The 21050-nt window shown below is 43.5% G+C and overlaps 1 protein-coding gene across 2 annotated transcripts in view; it reads left to right on the top strand.

The window, feature by feature from the left end:
* Nucleotides 1-15780, top strand: part of LOC124131028 (corticotropin-releasing factor receptor 2-like) — a 96242-nt gene extending 80462 nt beyond the window's left edge. The window contains exons 7-13 of one of the 2 annotated variants that reach the window (XM_048389986.1): nucleotides 484-640; nucleotides 1296-1426; nucleotides 4703-4788; nucleotides 6158-6293; nucleotides 6913-6954; nucleotides 7399-7512; nucleotides 14204-15780. In XM_048389986.1, coding sequence (XP_048245943.1) covers nucleotides 484-640; nucleotides 1296-1426; nucleotides 4703-4788; nucleotides 6158-6293; nucleotides 6913-6954; nucleotides 7399-7512; nucleotides 14204-14242 — 705 coding nt within the window. In that variant the 3' untranslated portion in view covers nucleotides 14243-15780. Of the gene's footprint in view, nucleotides 1-483; nucleotides 641-1295; nucleotides 1427-4702; nucleotides 4789-6157; nucleotides 6294-6912; nucleotides 6955-7398; nucleotides 7934-14203 lie in introns of those variants that run through there. The other variant, XM_048389982.1, reaches the window with a different exon arrangement.
* Nucleotides 15781-21050: the final 5270 nt, after the last annotated feature.

Below are 21050 nucleotides of genomic sequence, written 5' to 3' on the forward strand. Positions count from 1 at the left end.
GTTATCGACCCCTGTTTTTTTGCCGGAACAATGCTAAAAACCACATTATACCTCACTCACGCACACGCACACGCACACGCACACGCACACACACGCACACACAAGATGTTAACTGTATGTTACAGTGTTACATTATATGTTTACGTATGTTACAGTGTTACACTATATGTTAACTTATGTTACAGTGTTACACTACATGATAACTGTATGCTACACTGTTACACTATATGTGAACTGTATGTCACACTGTTACACAATATGTTATCTGTATGTTACAATGTTAACTGTATGTTACACTATATTGTTAACTTATGTTACAGTGTTACACTATATGTTAACTGTGTATCACAGCGTTACACTATATGTTAACTGTATGTTACAGTTTTACACAATATATTAACTGTATATCACCCTGTTACACTAGATGTTAACTGTATGTTACACTGTTACACTATATGTTAACTGCAAGTTACACTGTTACAGGACTGGCTATGTAAGACGCTCACGGCGTTGAGGAAGTACACCATCGTGTCCAATTTCTTCTGGATGTTTGTGGAGGGCTTGTTTCTGCACAACAGGCTGGCGGTGTCTGTCTTCAGTACGGAGGCCCCCTTCACGCTCTTCTACGTCATAGGATGGGGTGAGTTGCACTGGTGTCAGTCTTCTGTAATAGGGGCGGTGGGGTAGCCTAGTGGTTAAGGCGTTCTCTCGTCACGCCGAAGCCCCGGGTTCGATTCCTAACATGGGTACAATGTGTAAAGCCTCTTTCTGGTGTCCACAGCCGTGATATTGCTGGAAATACTGTTAAAAGCGGCGTAAAACGGTTCTGTGATAGGATATCGTGAGTTGCGCTTGTGTCAGACGTCACGTCACAGGATGGGGAGTTGCACTGGAGTCAGTCTTCTACGTCATAGGATGGGGCGAGGTGCACTGGTGTCAATTTTCTACGTCACACAGCGTAGTGTGATCAATTGTTCAAGAAAATATACCACGTTGCACACGGTGACCACAGTAAACATATCCTGTATATATTGCAATGTGTACCTCATAGAAGGGTATATGGATGAGTTCAGCCTTACGTCAATGATGAGCTTTTAACATTGTACGTATGGGCGAGTTCGAACCCGGACCTTCGGCTTAACGAGCGAACGTTTTATCCCTAAATACATGCCGCCGCTTCTATATGATAACATAGTTGACCTATGTAAGGCGTTATAGAGCACCACGGTAATAAAACGTGCATTAAAATGATATGTCGGATCGGTGTGACTATTTAACGTTTTCTCCACCCACAGGTATCCCGGGGGTGATCACCCTGGTGTGGGCGTTGCTGATGCACTTCAACAACCACGACAGCTGCTGGGACAACCACAACCAGTCCACGCTCATCTTCATCATCTACGCCCCTATTCTAGTGACCCTTGTAGTAAGTACTGACCAGTGATGTCCCAAGCGCCCCCCCCCCCCAAGCTCTCGTGACCCTTATAGTCAATTCTGACCAGCGATGCCCCAAATTGCCCCCCACCCCCATCCCCACCCCCTCAAGCTCTAGTGACCCTTGTAGTAAGTACTGACCAGAGATACCCAAAGTTGCTCCATTTCAATGTGTGAATACAATGTGTGAATCCCTTTTCTGGTGTCCGCGCCGTGGTGTTGGAATAATGTTAAATGCGGCGAAAAACCTCACTCACTCACTCACTCACTCACTCACTCACTCACTCACTCACTCACGTATGGGCGAGACCAGCGATACCCCAAGTTGCCCCCCCCCCCCCCCGCAGCTCTAGTGACCCTTGTAGTAAGTACTGACCCGAGATACTCACTCACTCACTCACTCACTCACTCACTCACTCAAAAGTGGGCAAATGCTGCCTATCGCAGCGTCAGCAATAGTCCAGACACATCACCCAGCCGGTTAACAATCAAGTCAGGCAACAGTAACTGCACAGAAGGGTACAGATATGCGATGCGTCAGTTGAGAAAGAAGGGTACAGATATGTGTTGCGTCAGTTGAGAAAGAAGGGTACAGATATGCGTTGCGTCAGTTGAGAAAGAAGGGTACAGATATGCGATGCGTCAGTTAAGACAGAAGGGTACAGATATGCGATGCGTCAGTTAAGACAGAAGGGTACAGATATGCGATGCGTCAGTTGAGAAAGAAGGGTACAGATATGCGTTGCGTCAGTTGAGAAAGAAGGGTACAGATATGCGTTGCGTCAGTTGAGAAAGAAGGGTACAGATACGCGATGCATCAGTTCAGACAGAAGGGTACAGACATGCGATGCGTCAGTTAAGACAGAAGGGTACAGATATGCGTTGCGTCAGTTAAGACAGAAGGGTACAGATATGCGATGCGTCAGTTAAGACAGAAGGGTACAGATATGCGTTGCGTCAGTTAAGACAGAAGGGTACAGATATGCGATGCGTCAGTTAAGACAGAAGGGTACAGATACGCGATGCGTCAGTTAAAACAGAAGGGTACAGATATGCGATGCGTCAGTTGAGAAAGAAGGGTACAGATATGCGTTGCGTCAGTTAAGACAGAAGGGTAAATCTATGCGTGGCGTCAAAAGACCAGCACGCCTCTCCCCATACCAGTTTTACCCAACCATGTTTATCATATTTCATATCTTAATGATTAAATCGTTTTGCTTACCGTCCGGGCTCCATTTCAATGTGTGAATACAATGTGTGAATCCCTTTTCTGGTGTCCGCGCCGTGGTGTTGGAATAATGTTAAATGCGGCGAAAAACCTCACTCACTCACTCACTCACTCACTCACTCACTCACTCACTCACGTATGGGCGAGACCAGCGATACCCCAAGTTGCCCCCCCCCCCCCGCAGCTCTAGTGACCCTTGTAGTAAGTACTGACCCGAGATACTCACTCACTCACTCACTCACTCACTCACTCACTCAAAAGTGGGCAAATGCTGCCTATCGCAGCGTCAGCAATAGTCCAGACACATCACCCAGCCGGTTAACAATCAAGTCAGGCAACAGTAACTGCACAGATACATGCTTGGCATCAATTACTGCAGGATGACTACAAGTCTCCCCGTTGGATGCTGAACTGGTCATCGTTGGTCGCTCCATTAATCTTAGTGCGCTGTCTACTTCATATTACTGTATCCAATTAAAAGGAGAGAGTCGGGTCTCCAACTGTATGGATTTTATTGTCGTAGGGAGATTAAAGTGCGAGTCGTGGTGAAGAATGGAAAGTCACATATATGACTTTGCGTTGGCAGTTGAGAAAGAAGGGTACAGATATGCGATGCGTCAGTTAAGACAGAAGGGTACAGATATGCGATGCGTCAGTTAAGACAGAAGGGTACAGATATGCGATGCGTCAGTTAAGACAGAAGGGTACAGATATGCGATGCGTCAGTTGAGAAAGAAGGGTACAGATATGTGTTGCGTCAGTTGAGAAAGAAGGGTACAGATATGCGTTGCGTCAGTTGAGAAAGAAGGGTACAGATATGCGATGCGTCAGTTAAGACAGAAGGGTACAGATATGCGATGCGTCAGTTAAGACAGAAGGGTACAGATATGCGATGCGTCAGTTGAGAAAGAAGGGTACAGATATGCGTTGCGTCAGTTGAGAAAGAAGGGTACAGATATGCGTTGCGTCAGTTGAGAAAGAAGGGTACAGATACGCGATGCATCAGTTCAGACAGAAGGGTACAGACATGCGATGCGTCAGTTAAGACAGAAGGGTACAGATATGCGTTGCGTCAGTTAAGACAGAAGGGTACAGATATGCGATGCGTCAGTTAAGACAGAAGGGTACAGATATGCGTTGCGTCAGTTAAGACAGAAGGGTACAGATATGCGATGCGTCAGTTAAGACAGAAGGGTACAGATACGCGATGCGTCAGTTAAAACAGAAGGGTACAGATATGCGATGCGTCAGTTGAGAAAGAAGGGTACAGATATGCGTTGCGTCAGTTAAGACAGAAGGGTAAATCTATGCGTGGCGTCAAAAGACCAGCACGCCTCTCCCCATACCAGTTTTACCCAACCATGTTTATCATATTTCATATCTTAATGATTAAATCGTTTTGCTTACCGTCCGGGCTCCATTTCAATGTGTGAATACAATGTGTGAATCCCTTTTCTGGTGTCCGCGCCGTGGTGTTGGAATAATGTTAAATGCGGCGAAAAACCTCACTCACTCACTCACTCACTCACTCACTCACTCACTCACTCACGTATGGGCGAGACCAGCGATACCCCAAGTTGCCCCCCCCCCCCCCCCCCCCCCCCGCAGCTCTAGTGACCCTTGTAGTAAGTACTGACCCGAGATACTCACTCACTCACTCACTCACTCACTCACTCACTCAAAAGTGGGCAAATGCTGCCTATCGCAGCGTCAGCAATAGTCCAGACACATCACCCAGCCGGTTAACAATCAAGTCAGGCAAACCAACATCTATACACGGCATGCACCTGGCTACATGAAATGATTCGTATGACCGATCCTACCCCTAACTACCAACAGGGAATAATCTGTCGAGCGGCAAGCAAACCAGTGGGCGATAGTATGAGCACCACATAGGGCCCGCGTGAATGTCATCTGTTCAAGCACCTGCTGTAGACGTATCACATCTAGAAGTCTGGCACCAAATACACTTGACTTCAACAGCAATGATGTACTGTTGGCTCGTGATCGTCTATATAAACCCTAATTGCTTTCTTTCAGATTAACTGCGCTTTCCTTGTCAATATCATTCGTATCCTCATCACAAAACTACGGGCAAACAACACGATAGAAACTGTTAGGATAAGGTAAGAACACTTCTCTCAAATCTCCTGAATTCCTCACGTCTTCACGTGTCAAAGTCTAATGATGTTTCATAACGAAGTTCATGATTCAGATATGTGTTAATGCCTAGATGTGAGTACCAACGTGTATGTCCCTACTGCTCAATAACAACCAGCAGCTCATGTTAATTATTTACTTCACACGTATAAAATACACACGTAATAAAGGACCGCCTCCGTGGTCTAGAGGTAGAGCATCCGCCCGGAGAGAGGAAGGTCCGGGGTTCGATCCCCGGCCGCGTCATTTCAAAAGACGTTTCCCTGTCTGGCGCTCGGCATTAAGGGGCTAAAACAAGGACTGGTCGGCTCGGAGTCAGGATCCTGTGTCTGGGTTGGGTATTCATGTTAAACTGCGGCATGGTATCTCAGTTTGCTGCAAAATAAATCGGCGTCAGTCCGGACTAGTACAAGCAGCCACCCACCCATGTGCATACACGTCGCTATATAAGCGCAATAATCTTGGACGTTAAACCCAATTGTACCTCACCTCACTCCGAATAAAACATATACCACCAAAAAATGTTAAGGAACACCCGATTCTTTCATTTGACGAATCTGTCTCCCCATGACAGATTAATTATAGTCGTATGAAATAAAAGCGTGGTCCTTAAGCTTTTGGACCCGATTCTATCATATTACTTTCGTTAATTTGTCATCATATTGCTTTCGTCACGATATGGCTGAAATAATGCCGATGCGACGTTAAGTTATAACTCACTCACATTGCTTTAGTGTGTGTGGCTATTGCTATAGTTACTATGTCACCACTAGCTAGGGGGGCACGGGTGGACCAGTCGTCTAAGGCGCCGCAATTCGCTGTGCAGAGTTGCGTCCCTTGTTCACGCCAGAAACCTATGATTGTGGGTTCGAATCCCGGTTCGACCCGATTATGTTTCTAGGTTTGTCAGCACCATACCCGTGCTCGTGTGTTTCACCGAAGTGGTAAACGTCTGGGACCCGCATCACTTCGGGCTTTCCTCCCACATTAAGCTGACACGCCGTGATATAACTGGAATACTGTTAAAAACGGCGTTAAACATAACTCACTCACTCACTCCAATAGCTATAGTAATATGACAGAATCGGATGGTCCTTAACTTTCTTGGGAGTAGAAAACATGAAGAACGGCTCAATAATTTGTTCTGTTACCTCACACCTCTTTAATATCTTCCGCATATGGCTACTCTAATTCCTCGCACCTGTGCCCCCGAGAATCAAAACAAGCTTTCATGCTCCAAAATGTGCTTCTTCATTATAGAATTTTTTTTGAACTACAACCTTGTCAGCTGCTCCTCACGCCTATTTTAACGTACAGTTTTTTATTTAATTTCAGAAAAGCAATTAAGGCCACAGCCGTGCTCCTTCCCCTGTTGGGTATCATTAATATTTTATTTCTTCTGAAACCAGAGGAAAACGGGTCCCTCACTAAAGCCTATCGTGTTATAAACGCCGTTCTACCAGCTTGTCAGGTAAGAGTTACTCCCCTTGTCCCATGCTGCTTGCTCGACCAAAATTGGTAACTGAAGTTAAAAGTGGTTTATGGTCGAGGAATGAGGTGTTCCTTCACCAGGGATAAAATCAGAGGGCATTGGTTTATGTTCGAGGAATGAGGTGTTCTTTCACCAGGGATTAAATCAGAGGGCATTGGTTTATGTTCGAGAAATGAGTTGTTCTTTCACAGAGATTAAATCAGAGGGCATTGATTTATGTTCGAGAAATGAGTTGTTCTTTCACAGAGATTAAATCAGAGGGCATTTAAAGAGGGGGTTACGGTCGAGGAACGAAGTGTTCTTTGACCAGGGATTATATCAGAGGGCATTTAAAGAGGGCTTTGCGGTGGAGGAATGAGGTGTTCCCTCACCAGGGATTAAATCAGAGGGCATTTAAAGCGGGGTTTACGGTCGAGGAATGAGGTGTTCCTTCACAAGGGATTGAATCGGATAATATTGAAGTCAAATTGTCTATTTCCATGGATTTATTTTTTAAAATGCAAACAGATTCTTGGCAACATATTTATCTATATCGACAATTATAATTCCCGTATTAAAAAGCACGTACTTGGACTTATTTGTTAATTTTCTCTTGCAGGGTATTTTTATATCTCTCCTCTACTGCTTCATGAACAGTGAGGTAAGTGCCTTAATCCATTGTTTGTGGAGTAAGTCGCTATTCCATGCCTTCCTTACAATTTCTTTGGTGGTGATGATGATGATGGCGATGGTGACGATGATGATGAAGCGACAAAAGCTACCATAACCTTGTTTAGGAACCACTATCTAATAGTGATGATACAGATGTCCACGAAAAGGCGAGCGTATCCTGCCCAGCCGGTGGCACCCGTCACAAACACCTGCAAAGCCAAGTCAATTGTTCACCTGAAAAAATTCAATCCGGGAAAAAAAGGATTCTTGTGGCCCAGTGGTTTAAGTCGCATCACTGAGCCATAATTTAGACTTCCGGTATGCGAAAATAATCGAAATCAAAGTTGTACCAACAGTAAAATCTTTAGAATGCTTGCTTAGAAAAGATTAGCTGGATGTTGATCACAGTACACATGCGCACTCTGTCTTTCAGGTTCGTGGTGTGATAAAGAAGAAGTGGTACCGTTTCCGGTTGAGCCGATCGATGAATGTGCGCGCACGTAGACGCAACTCCCGGACATCGTCGTTCTTCCTGTCTCAAAGCGAGGTAGTGTTCATGGTCTCCTTCAGGAATAAAAAGATCTGGAACAAGCGCGCACCTGCAGCACGTGATTACACGATCACAGAGGCTGATAACAGCAACAGCATGCGATGCACGTGCTTGTGTGAGGAGTGTGACTGCTCTGATTGCTCGAAAAAGCACCAGTTTGACTAATGAAACACGCAGGCTTATATTAACTCTGTTGCTTCGTGTAGATCCTGTAGATACACACCCTATGTGGACTGCATATTGGACTCTTCCCCTCTCTCTCTCTCTCTCTCTCTCTTGCCATCCTGCTTGTGGACCTGCCACTGTAGGGATGACTGTGTGTGCAGCTGACGAAGTACGTCGTATATTTTATAGGTTTTGTGCTGATTCTTGTGTTTTGGGCTGAACAGTATTTTAATAAACTCGTTTTGGCTGTGAATATGTGAATGTGCCTGTCTTTGACCACACTAACACTGTCACACTGAATTTATTTACTGATACCACGTGATATCTTATTTGGATTATACTTTTGTATTTCTTTGATTTCTGTTCACTCTTGTAAAACTTCAATGAGACACCAAGGATATATTCTAAAAAAGCTCATTTTGGGAGGGTAAAGACTCTCTAAAATTGGACATTTTTGTTAATAGGTCAGGTGTTATTTTGAGGTTGGTAAACTGACAAATCATACTGAGTCGTATCGCATACGCTGATTCCCCACCACACTCTCACCCTTTCCCAACCACCACACACCACTACACACCACCCCACACCACCACACACCACTACACACCACCCCACACCACCACAAGCCTACACACACCACACACCACCACATCCCTACACACGCCACCACACTCACACCCTTTCCCAACCGCCACACACCACTACACACCACCCCACACCCCCACACGCCTACAAACACCACACACCACCACACGCCTTTACACGCCACCACACACCGTACACCTGCCCACACCACCACACGCCTACACACGCCACCACACACCACCACACGCCACCACACACCACCAGACACCATCACATAGCATCACACAACACCCCATACACCACTACACAACACAACACACCACACACTACCACAAAACGCCACACACCACCACTCTCAACCCCACACCACAACATTCACATCCTTTCGAAACAGCCACACACCACCACCCCACACTCAACCCCACACTCAAACCCACACCCCTCATTTTTCGTAACATACGAACCATTCATACATTCGGGAGTTTAAAGGTGATCTGAAAGTAAACGTACTATGGGTATATTTGGTGTTATATGTTCAACAAATTAGCACGATTACTAAAAGAAACTTGCCAAGTCACCGAACGCATCTCTCCTCTTCCAAACAGATGTATCCGTTCTTATATCGTTACTAAATTCGACATATTAAATGCATGCTTTTGGCATTGAACAATTCAAATTAGATCCACTGCATGTGAGATACTGAGTCTCAGGCCTTAGTTATACCAGCTTCACAATACACCGTGCACATGTATGGAATGACAAATAGAATACACGACACAGTTGAATCGTACAGATTCAAGATTCAGTGCCAGGAAGAAACAAGATGATCACGAATCAATCTCAGGATGTACAGAGTCCGAACCACAGAGCGACATGGGCGCTACGACACTCCCGGTGTACATTAACGTGTCTGAGTTACGCTACTTCAAGCTGGAATGAGACTGTGAAGGCTGCTTTGCGCTATTACAAAACCAACTACTGGCTTCTCTCCTTCCGCTTCCGTGTAGACGTCTTCCTATTTCTCCCATATATACTTTACACAAATAGTTAGGGATCATGAATATTTTGGGGGAACATTTCTTTGTAGTGAAAACTGAGCACGCAATTTGAAACAAATATTCCAAAAACTATTCATGATTCCTAACTTTCTTTAGTATATATACATCTTCGGTTATCCTAGGTGTTATGTATATTCTATGACGATAAGCACCCTTGACCAATTCCCTAACATAGACTCGTTTTGATTCCAATAGCAGACGCTAAAAATTGCATCCAATCTAATTAGTCTCACAAGAGAGAGAAATTCTGTGCTGAGTTAGCGATAGAAGCGACGTGACTTCCAAGACTAAGCTATGATAGCGAATGGGTCCAGGGTGTTTAACACAAGAGAATGGAAATATATTGCCCTGGATAGTCGAGGATGGGCTCGTTTTCCCCCTGCCACGATACTGTACGATTCACCGTTTTGTATATACTACTCAAAGTTTGATAAAGATAAAGAGATTTATCTCCCTTTACATAAAAATACTAAATTCTGATTGGTTAACGAGCTGGCAACATTTTTCAATGGAGCCCGCTCATGTACCACGCTGAGAAATCAATCGGAACAAACCTGAGGTTACTCGCTTCTCTTGCATAGTTATCGTTGAGCTCAAATGAACCCATGTTTATCCGATTGGGTAAAAGGAAGTAACTCGTTTGTTTGTGTCGTCTGCTAGCTGTCAAAATGGCTGAATCAAAGCGTTTTATTCAGCGAAACTTCGGACATTTATTCCAGGTCTGTATGAACGAATGTCGGTGCGATAAATTCGTTGTCCATCGATCCCTGGGGGTATATGTTGTGATGTACCCTGTGTGTAAGCCTGACGGCCCGGGGTACATAGGCTCACACACGGGGTACATCACAACATATACCCCGAGGGATCGGTTGACAACTTAATATGTCAGACATATTTAAATACACACTTGACATATTTTGAGAATCATTCTTTGATTCATGGAATAGATAAATATCCCAATCAAAAGTGGAGCAGTATAGTTTAACGTTAATTTGTTCAGATACTTTAAAGTTACCAAAAAATAGTACGTTGAACTGTATTTGAGAACTGATTAGTAATGAGTGCGTAGTACAGTAAACTACGTTTATAACGAACACGCTTATAACGAACTGACGGATATAACGAACTTATTTTTAATCCCAACCATTTGTTGTATATATGCTTTATGTATGCTTATAACGAACTACGGTTTTTGCGAACTAGAATAAGTGGTCCCCCCGAGTTCGTTATAACCGTAGTTTACTGTAATAGCTTTGGTGTAACATTTAGCATGTAACACAGAAGTGTACATTGAAACTCGGTGTACAAAACCAAATATGGTAGTACCAAGGTGAGGTACACATACGTCCGAGAAGTCTCGCTCAGCGTGGAGGTGAAAAGGGCGGTGGGAGAAGTCTAGTTATTAAAGTGTTTGCACGTCACGTCGTAAAGTTAGTATATATAATCTGTGGAACCCGTTCTTGGAGAAATTTCTGGGTGAATGCTAAAAGCGACGTCAAACCACGCTTCCTCGTTCATTTGGAATGGCAGCTGTGTTCAACAACCCTTTTAGATAAGACCTCATCTGAAAGGGAACACCCCTTCTGTTCTATACATTGGTTTGGCATCCTCGTTGTTGTATTGTTATTATTATTATTTTATTGTTATTTATTCTCTCCCTGCTCTCCTCGTGGTGACATACGAACTTTGATTGATAAGCGCTGAGTCTCACTGTAGGAATTGCGTAAAAGTGAAACCTTTGGTCGTGGACATCGCATGATGTCACAGAGGTATATCCACAAACACTTGAGTCAATTGAGCAAATTGTTTTCGCTGTGACAAATCAGTAAAATAAGTAGGGGTCTTTGAAAAATGGACAAACTTGGGGAACCTGCAGTGATTGAGTACTTGCAGAAAACAGCTCGTTCCTTTGTCACCATTAAGGCAGCCTAGAGTTTATCAACAACCTTCAATATATTAATCACATTCAAAAAGCTATATAACCGAAGTAGATAGTCTGTGACGTGTCATTCAGCATATAAAAGAACGTTTGTACTTATCTCTACATACCACATTTATCTCGATCATATTTCGTTTTTCTTCTGATTAATTTTTTTTTTATTTTTACAAAACGGGAGAATACAATTTGTGTTTTATTAAAAAATGGAAAATGTATCTGCACGATAAACCTAATTACGCCTGTGGCCTTTAGGTCTCTCAGAGGTCTCCTGCTTTCATCGTCAGTTTTCTCTTATCGGTTATCCGAAAATATCTTAATTCACAGAATATAGTAGCGGTGCTTGGGGACTGAAAACGTTATATGCGTAATATGTGATATATTTTCATATTTCATCGAGTCATTTTCATACAGTCGATACTCTTCGTGTTATATTGAAATGTTGAATGCTACTGTTAAGCCAGCCAAAATGATCGAAGTTGTTTCTAAATAGAAGAGAATTAAAAAAAAACACTTGGAGGCGATCTGATTATATTGCACAAATGGTTATATTGTTTTAACAATTACCCCTAGGGCAAAAGGCCTTCTCATCAACGTTCTAAAAAAACTCGTGGGTAGAGCATACAAATGTATACTTATCAAAATTGCTATAGATAATCTGTAATTAACATCTGCCATGACAGATTAACTATAGTAATATGAAAGAATCGGTTGGTCCTTAATTTCTTTTGACTAGTATATGATGGTGTTAGAATCCAACATCCTACATGATGAGAGTTGATCTTCATCAGATGAAAACCCGCCAAATACCACGTGGACTAACAAGACATTATACGCATAAACCTTTCAAGGAATCATAACACGAAACACAATTCTCGGCCTCGTGTGAAATCGTTATCATATGGACGTTCCTTGCTTTCTGACACCCACAATTTTATTGATCCATATTTCTCTTACATTATCCAGCGGGAGACCAACAGAAAGACAATACGGGTTGGCAACCGAAACCAACTCGTACTTATGACCGGAGTTTATAATCGAATATGTATTGATGAAATTTGTTGCAAATGGCGGCCGTCTATTTCCGACCGCAACTCCTTTCGACAGATCAACTATCCACTTGAGACTCCCCCAACTTCAGTTTATTTACTCTTTAAACTGTTGTACAAAGAGGAAATTAAACGAGGCACGAGAGACTGGCACTAGAAGGTGTATAATCGTTAGTTTTCCTAAGTAATACGTATGGATCTCAAGGGCCCGTCATGGTCTAGCATTGTGGAGCCAGCTGGAGTGTTTACTCGAGGTCGGATTGAAAGAGGTTTCATGACTCGGGCTGTCGTTCAAAGCTGACCAAACACTGGAGAGAACACACAAGGGGCCGGGAAAATGACAAGGCCTCTTCAAATTTAAGATGGAACGGGAAAATAGATTCAAAACAATGCCGTTTGTTCTTGTCAAGTATTTTGTTTCTACTTACATAATACAGTTAAGTTCTCTCGGTGTATATTTATTTCAGTTTGAAGGAAACACATGTTAAGACAATGTAATGATGAAGTCACCGTGGTTCACGGGGCAAAGGACTCAGAGACCACTTTCGCATGATACTCGGGTTGTGGAGTGTGTTGATGATGTTTACACACAATGATGACTTGTTTTCGAAACAACCTCCTCCTTTTCACCGATTTCTTTTAACAATTATTTTGGGTAGTTATTTCAGACTAAGGAAAATATAACTAGTCAATAATGAATTATATCTAGCTTGGATAAAGCTTCGGATCAAACTCGGGGAAATCACATCCCAAATGTCTGACGTTGATATTGTTTCAGCGGATGAACCATTACTTCCCAATGGTACCTCCGGCAGTTGATTGAGTGCCAATATCTGAGAACACGGTTCAGAACGATTTTTTCAGTTTTAGAAAAAAAACATATTTTGATTTGAAGATAATTCGAGATAACTAAGATATGACATAAGCCTGTGATTCGAGATAACTCTACAAGCATATAAGATGAGATGACTCGACACAAGCTTGTCATTCGGATTAAATCGACATAACCGTGCGATTCGGATTAACCCTACATAAGCATGTGGTACGGATTAACTCCACATAAGGATTTACTCCCTTATCGAATAATCAAATAGTCTTGTTTCGATTCCTCTAAGTTTCACATAGCTTCATTTTATGGAGAATGTCCTGAGTCTCTTAGTGGAAGACGACCACGTTATCCGCGTTGTTATCGACATCGACATCGGCGTCTCGTGTGGATTCCTGGTCAAAATATACCTCGTATACCATGCTTGTAAGAGTCGACTAACGAGCAGCAGGTGGTCGTCGTCGTCGTCGTCGTCGTCGTCGTCGTCATCATCATCATCATCATCATCATCATCATCATCATCATCATCGACCGCCTCTGTGGTGTAGAGGTAGAGCGTCCGCCCGGAGAGCGGAAGGTCCGGGGTTCGATCCCCGGCCGCGTCATACTAAAAGACGTTAAAAGATAGTACTTGTTGTTACCATGTCTAGCGCTCGGCATTAAGTGGCTAAAACAAGGACTGGTCGGCTCGGAGTCAGTATACTGTGTCTGAGTGGGGTATTCATGTTAAACTGCGGCGTGGTATCTCAGTGGGCTAGCACTATAAATCGGCATCAGTCCGGACTAGTACTAGCAGCCACACACACACGTGCATGCACGTCGCTATATAAGTGCAATAATCTTGGACGTGACGTTAAACCCAATTTCACCTCACCTCACCTCCATCATCATCATCATCATCATCATCATCATCATCTGTATCTTCACCACCACCATCGTCGCCACCACCACCACTATCATCTTCATTATCATCTCCTGTATCTTCAGTATCAACAAATATCACGATATGTTTCAGAAATATTAATCATCAGTGTCATGCATGAGTTTACTTTTTGTGTAACTATTTCAGAGTGCGACGTCCCCTCTCGGCAAGACGACGCCTGTCTGACGCTTTGTGCAGACTAGACCCACACCAGTAACCTGATCGCACAAAGTTACTTTGCATAAAAAAAACCGGTGACGCAGTGATTGGTCAAAGTCTCGCCGGTATCGACCAATCAGAAAAGAAAAGTTTTCTCATTGGCTACATTCACTTGGACTTGGACCCTCGGACTGATCAAAGATCTCCAGCTTCATGATCAGTCAGGAAAGCGTTCTGCTTCAAAACTGTGTCAAAGAATCTGTGATTGTTCTGGAGAAGACAAAGAAAACAGACTATGTTAACATATCGTTGATTTACACCTGGCACCCATGACACTGACATATATGGTCGCGCACTCTCAACTCTCAACCAAACAAGGAAGACAACCCTTGAGTGGTCGATCAGGTCCCGCTAGAAGCGCTCGTAAAATATTCAATATGATTTACGTGATACATTGGGGTGGGTGAAGGAGGCGACTGTTCGAAACATGTGGGACGGATACATAATACACGTGCTGACACAGCATAAACTTGGTTTCTGTTAACAAGACAGATTCAGTAATTACTAGTTTAAACACATCACCAGACACCTCTGTTCATTAACCAAGAATGTCGATTGACTGTGAGACACAGAGATGCTCAGAACATCCCTCTGCTCGTTGGCTTTGGCAAAGTGTTAAACGTCAAAAACCGGCATCGCTTCGGGATTTTCTCCCAGATTAAGCTGACACGCCGTGATATAACTGAAATAGTGTTCAAAGCAGCCTCAGATATACCATGTTTACTAATGGAGGAATCATGAGAATATGGTGATATTACTTCCAGAATCAGATTTTAGTGACTTCTCCGACTTCAACCATGGTATGGTTGATATTATGTCTCTATATTTTTGCATAATGATCTATAGCTGCATCAGTTTTACTTGTTTAAAATGCACGTTCAGAATGGCTGCAAAAGCGTGACGTAATGAATAATAGTTTACAATAACTCTTCCCCACATTGCGATGTAATCGCTGCAACTGAAAGTGTATGTGAAAATATGAGATCAACGATCGTCCTCGCACTAAGATCGCTTTGTGAAAAGGGGCCTGCCCAGCTAACCGAATCATTTGCATCAGTTACAGAAACACGACGTGTCTCATCAAAACTTCATGTGTTCATGTCGGCCACATATGTCATTCGGATTAAGTCGTGTCGCTCCGGAAACGAAATGTCATTCGGAGAAAGTCGTGTCGTTCCGGACAAGAGCTGAATTACAATCTTGAAATTAACAGAATCCTACGAAAGTCGACATAACAAGCGGGAAATAGAAGGTTAAGAAGCTATTTTGTCTCTGGATGTTTTGTCTACAATTATATCACAAAATTAAGAGGACACGAACTGTATAGATATAGATAAGTACCACAACATATTACATTTCTGCGCGGTTTTACGTACTGCCCATTGTTACGCTTCGTGCTTTCATTGGTTTGTTCGGTCACTCTTGAATATATATATATACCTTGGTTATTATCATCAATTGTTTCCATCATGATTTGATTGTAAATAAATGTAAAGCCAACACAAGATCAAAGGTAGTTATGTTTTAATTTCAGGTAATGTGTTTTTTTGTTTGGGGTGTTATTTTTGTTATTTGTGCAACACAAAAAGACATTTCTCTAACTGCGATCAGAACAGCCTCGGTTATCCACGATATGATATCGCCATTCTTTCTTTATAAATTGCGTGGACCTATTCGCTACTATACTTTCAAGTCTATTCCTTGTGACATAAATATCATTCCCAAATATGAGTGATACACCTGGAACTCACCTAAAATGGATAATTCTTTCAGATCACATTTAATTTCTAACGTCAACTATCACATGGTGAAAACTTTTTGTTTAAATTCCCACAGTATGCAAACTTTGTTCATCATCGACGCAAAAATGAAATAATTTGAGTTCAGTGTTTCATTGACTTACAGATGAGGCGCCGTTCGGAAGAAGGCCTCGATTGATATCATGGGCCTCGATCCACGTATTTGGGATACGATGACATGCATCAACCAAGTCAGCGAGCCTGATTACCCGATCCGTAGGATTCTGTTAGGACTCAGCTATATTCCAGCTATATGAAGGCAGTGTGTAAATAATCGAGTCTGGACCAGTCAATCCAGTGATTGATATCATGAGCCTCGATCCACGTATTTGGGATACGATGACATGCATCAACCAAGTCAGCGAGCCTGACCACCCGATCCCGTAAGTCGGGATTACTCACGCTTAAGACGAAGTACCGTCATGATCCCAACATATGCTGCTGCGTTTTGGAATGAATGTGTCGATATACATGTATGTGCAAGATAAATATTAAAATCATTATAATACAATTAAATTTTCGTTGTGTTCATTGAAATTCCTGCATTCTGATCAGCTGAATTGGTCACGTGTTATTGCATTCATTTCCCAATGAATGTAAAAACTTAAGCCACGCCCACCGAGGCGCACTACTTTTATTTCTGCGGAATGTCGGGGGATCCAAATGTTACAGTCGAGGGAATTCCCTTTCTGCTCACGTGTATCGTCATGCACAGGACATTTAGTGACATTCATGCATATTCATTGTCCAAACTACCCTTTGAAACCGAAGGTCGAGAATGAATGAAACAGCAAACTTTCAAGTCTTCGGGTTTCATTTCTAACTAGCATTTTTCCAACTATGTTTTCCCGTTTTCAGGGAACTAATGTTTGAATCTGGCGGAAACTGGCCATGTCATTTGAAACAGTCGCCTTCTCCCGGACATATTTCTTCCGGTTCGTTACAGTCTGACTGTTGCAGTTCTTCTCGCCTCTTGCCTTGATTGACAGGTCCTATGAACATTGTTTGGATCCTACGCTCCGTTGATTGGCTACTGACTGTGTAGGCGTGTCAAGTTATGTGCATAAATTAAACAATCACCTGATTCATGTCACGCCACAGTACGTATTCCTACACCTGGAATGTTTATCCCCAAGAATGGGTATAAAAACATGTGCGTTAATGGGATTCCAAATGCATTGTTTAGCATCGTGCTGACAACAACCACTCAGAAAAACTAAAACATTACGCAATTATTCAACGTTACGAAATGCCACGCCTGTCCGAAAATGAGCGTCTGCGAGCCATTGGTATGCTTGAAGCAGGATCGAGTCAACGTGATGTTGCAAGACAATTTAACGTCCACAGAAACAACATTTGGTGTTTATGACAACGTTGGCAACAGACGAATTCAGTCGAGACCATCTTCGGATTGGCAGGCCACGTAACCAATAATAGACAAGACAACTGGATTCGAACAACACACCATAGTAATCGATTTCAGCCAGCAACAGTGACTGCAAGAAGCATCCCTGGCCTACGACGAATATCTTCACAAACCGTACGTCGTCGCCTCAGATGTGCAGGGATTGTCGCCAGAAGACCCGCCAGACGTCCCATTTTGACAGGAAACCACCGTCAAGCACGTCTACAGTGGTGCAGACAGCATCTACGCTTGACGGCCATACAGTGGGGACAAGTTCTATTCACTGACGAGTTTCGTTTTCACCTCAATCACAGCGATGGACGGATTCGAGTGTACCGACGTCGAGGTGAACATTACCTCAATCATTGTGTTATGGAAGAAGATCGGTTCGGGGGCGGCAGCGTTATGGTATGGGGTGGGATTACAGCAAGACTGAGGACCCGTTTGATTGTGGTAGAGGGAAATCTCAATGGACAGCGCTACCGCGACGAGATCATCGCCCCTGTTCTACCGTTTTTGCGTCATGGTCATGGTTCAACATAACAACGCCCTGCCTCATATTGCTCGACTTTTTCAGGATTCTCTTCAACAAAACAACGTGAATGTCATCCCCTGGCCGGCTCGCTCCCCTGATCTCATCAATCGAGCACATGTGGGATGAGACGGATCGGCGCCTTCGACGTCAACCACATGTTCCACAGACACTCCAGGAACTTCGAAACATGCTCCAGCAGATATGGACAGATATCCCATAGGACTTTGTGCGACGCCTGGTCCATTCCATGAGACGAAGATGTGTTGTTTGCATCGCAACCAGAGGAGGACACACACGCTATTGATTTGTAAATAGACATTTTGGCATGTTCATCTTTTTTTTATGAAATCACGCATTTTCTGAAGTCAGTATGGCAAATTAAACAATTTGAACACAGAAGTCTTTTATCTGTTGCAAGCCGAATTGTTTCAGATTTGGTAAAAAAAACATAACTTTGCATTAAATCTTATTCAATGTCACAGGAACTTTTGTTGTTCAGTATATATACAACTGTTTTGGGATAAACTATTGTAGATAAAACATATTTTCGTTGTTGAATTTAAATTATAAGCATTGACTGTGTATTTTTTTCAGTTTGCGGATTCATACAGTTTGCACATCGGTTTTCGATTCATGCCTCAATGAACCGAAAGAAAAACATAATCATTTTTTAACAGTTAGTAAGTCTAATAACAATACAAGAAACTGAACTATAGGTCGATAAGTTGATTTGTATTCAGATTCAGGTGACATTCGACACTCTAACTGACAAAGCTGTTACACGACAATATCTTGACTCACAATGTTTCTGTCATCGACTGCTGTGATGAGATCACTGATTCTCTGCAAGCACATAACATGCACCCTGTCCGTGACACCAGTATGTCCACATGAAAAGCGTGCAACTACGTACTGTGTCGGCCTGTCCCCGTGCGGTGCGCCATCTGGTGGGACACGTGGTACTCTGATCAATTCGTTCTTGTGTTCCATTATTGTATGGCAATATGGCGCCGTGTACCGTACCTCCTACACTGCACGCTCTTGGGGCATTAGACAGAGGTATTGATAAGGGGTTTTATGTTATGAGTGAGTGAGTTGGGTTTAACGCCGCTTTTAACAGTATTCCAGTTATATCGCGGCGTGTCAGCTTAATGTGGGAGGAAAGCCCGAAGCGATGCAGGTCTCAGACGTTTACCACTTCGGTGAAACCCACGAGCATGGGTATGGTGCTGACAAACCTAGAAACATAATCGGGGCGAACCGGGATTCGAACCCACAATCATAGGTTTCTGGCGTGTCCAAGGGACGCAACTCTGCACAGCGAATCGCGGCGCCTTAGACGACTGGGCCACCCGTGCCCCCTTTTATGTTATGAAAGCGGGTGACATTGAGTGGGTGTGGTTCTATGCCACTTTTGGCCATTTCATGACTGGTGGCACTGACAATTGGCATCACTCATCAGCTTTTTAAAACAGAACCCGATCCTTCAACGTGACGGGCAAACGCTTTATCCACGAGGCTACCCTGTCGTCTCTGTGGGGTATGAAAAAATAGGGAAAATGGGAAGAATTGAATTTGATCGCATATCGCATCAGGTGTCGGCGATATTAGGGGATATCTCACGTCCCAGCCCCGGGAATTTGCATCAGAATTTGCACAGAGCGGTGTGTCCGTATCCCACGTGGCTTATGTGTGTTTGTTGTTTAACGCCCCAACAGGACATCTATACCATGGCGGCTGGTAAATAATCAAGTCTGGGCCAGACAAACCAGTGGTTGATAGCATGAAGAACGCTTACGTTACCGGGGCCGTATGCACGCTGGTGATATTATGTCCACGTCTGGAAAGACTACCCTATCAACCAGTGTTTTTCGCACGCAGTGGGTACTTGTGACTTACTTTGTCACGGAATCCCCGGTGCCATGTGGGAATCGAACCTCTGTGTAGCGACAGACTGACCATGCTACACCATCGCCCTACCAGTGTTGTTATAACCATTCATTTAAACGTAATTGTGGCATAAACATCGACCCTTCTCATGACCTGACGGACCCGTGAAGATTCGGGGTAGGATAGGTCTTCAGCTACCCATTCTTGCCATAAAAGGCGACTATGTTTGTCGCAAGAGGCGACTAACGGCATCGAGTGGTCAGACCCGCTGTCTTGGTTGATACATGTCATCCTATCCCAATTGCGGGATCGATGCTCATGGTGTCAATCACTGAATTGTCTGGTCCAGACTCGATTATTTATAGACCGCCTTCATACAGCTGAATATCAATATATGGGATATTGCTGAATATGGCGTTAAACAACAAACAAACAAACATGACCTGACGTATAACATGGTGGAAATAATCATTAATATTACGTTTTCGTTCTATACAGCTGACTCTCGTACACGTTTCAGTACAAGCAAGCGAGGAAGAGGTATCATGCTTTGGGTAAGTACTTCTCCATCTCAGGTTCTTCAACTTTGTCATCTCAAACAGGTGAGGTGAGGTGGAATGGAGTTTAACGTCGCGTCCAAGATTATAGCACTGTGTGTGGCTGTTTGTACTAGTCCGGACTGATGCTGATTTATAGTGCTAGCTCACTGAGATAGCATGCCGCAGTTTAACATGAATACCCCACTCAGACACAGTATACTGACTCCGAGCCGACCAGTCCTTGTTTTAGCCCCATTATGCCCATCGCCAGACAGGGTAACAACAAGTACCATCTTTTAACGTCTTTTGGTATGACGCGGCCTGGGATCGAAACCCGGACCTTCCGCTCTCCGGGCGGACGCTCTACTACTAGACCCCGGAGGCGGTCTCATCTCAAACAACATTTCGTATGAAGCGGTGAAGTTCAGGATGGCGAAAACTAAAGCTACATCATTCCACAATTTGACACACATGAGTTTTCAATTGATGAGATTGTGAGTAAGTTCTGTTTAGTATTCCAGTTACACCACGGCGTGTCAGCTTGATGAAGAAAAATACCGAAGTGATACAGGCCTCAGACGTCTACCACCTTGGTGAAACCCCCACT

This window comes from Haliotis rufescens, unplaced genomic scaffold, assembly GCF_023055435.1.
Source record: "Haliotis rufescens isolate VD_foot unplaced genomic scaffold, xgHalRufe1.0.p SCAF_10, whole genome shotgun sequence".
In the NCBI taxonomy this organism is placed as follows: Eukaryota; Metazoa; Mollusca; class Gastropoda; order Lepetellida; family Haliotidae; genus Haliotis; species Haliotis rufescens.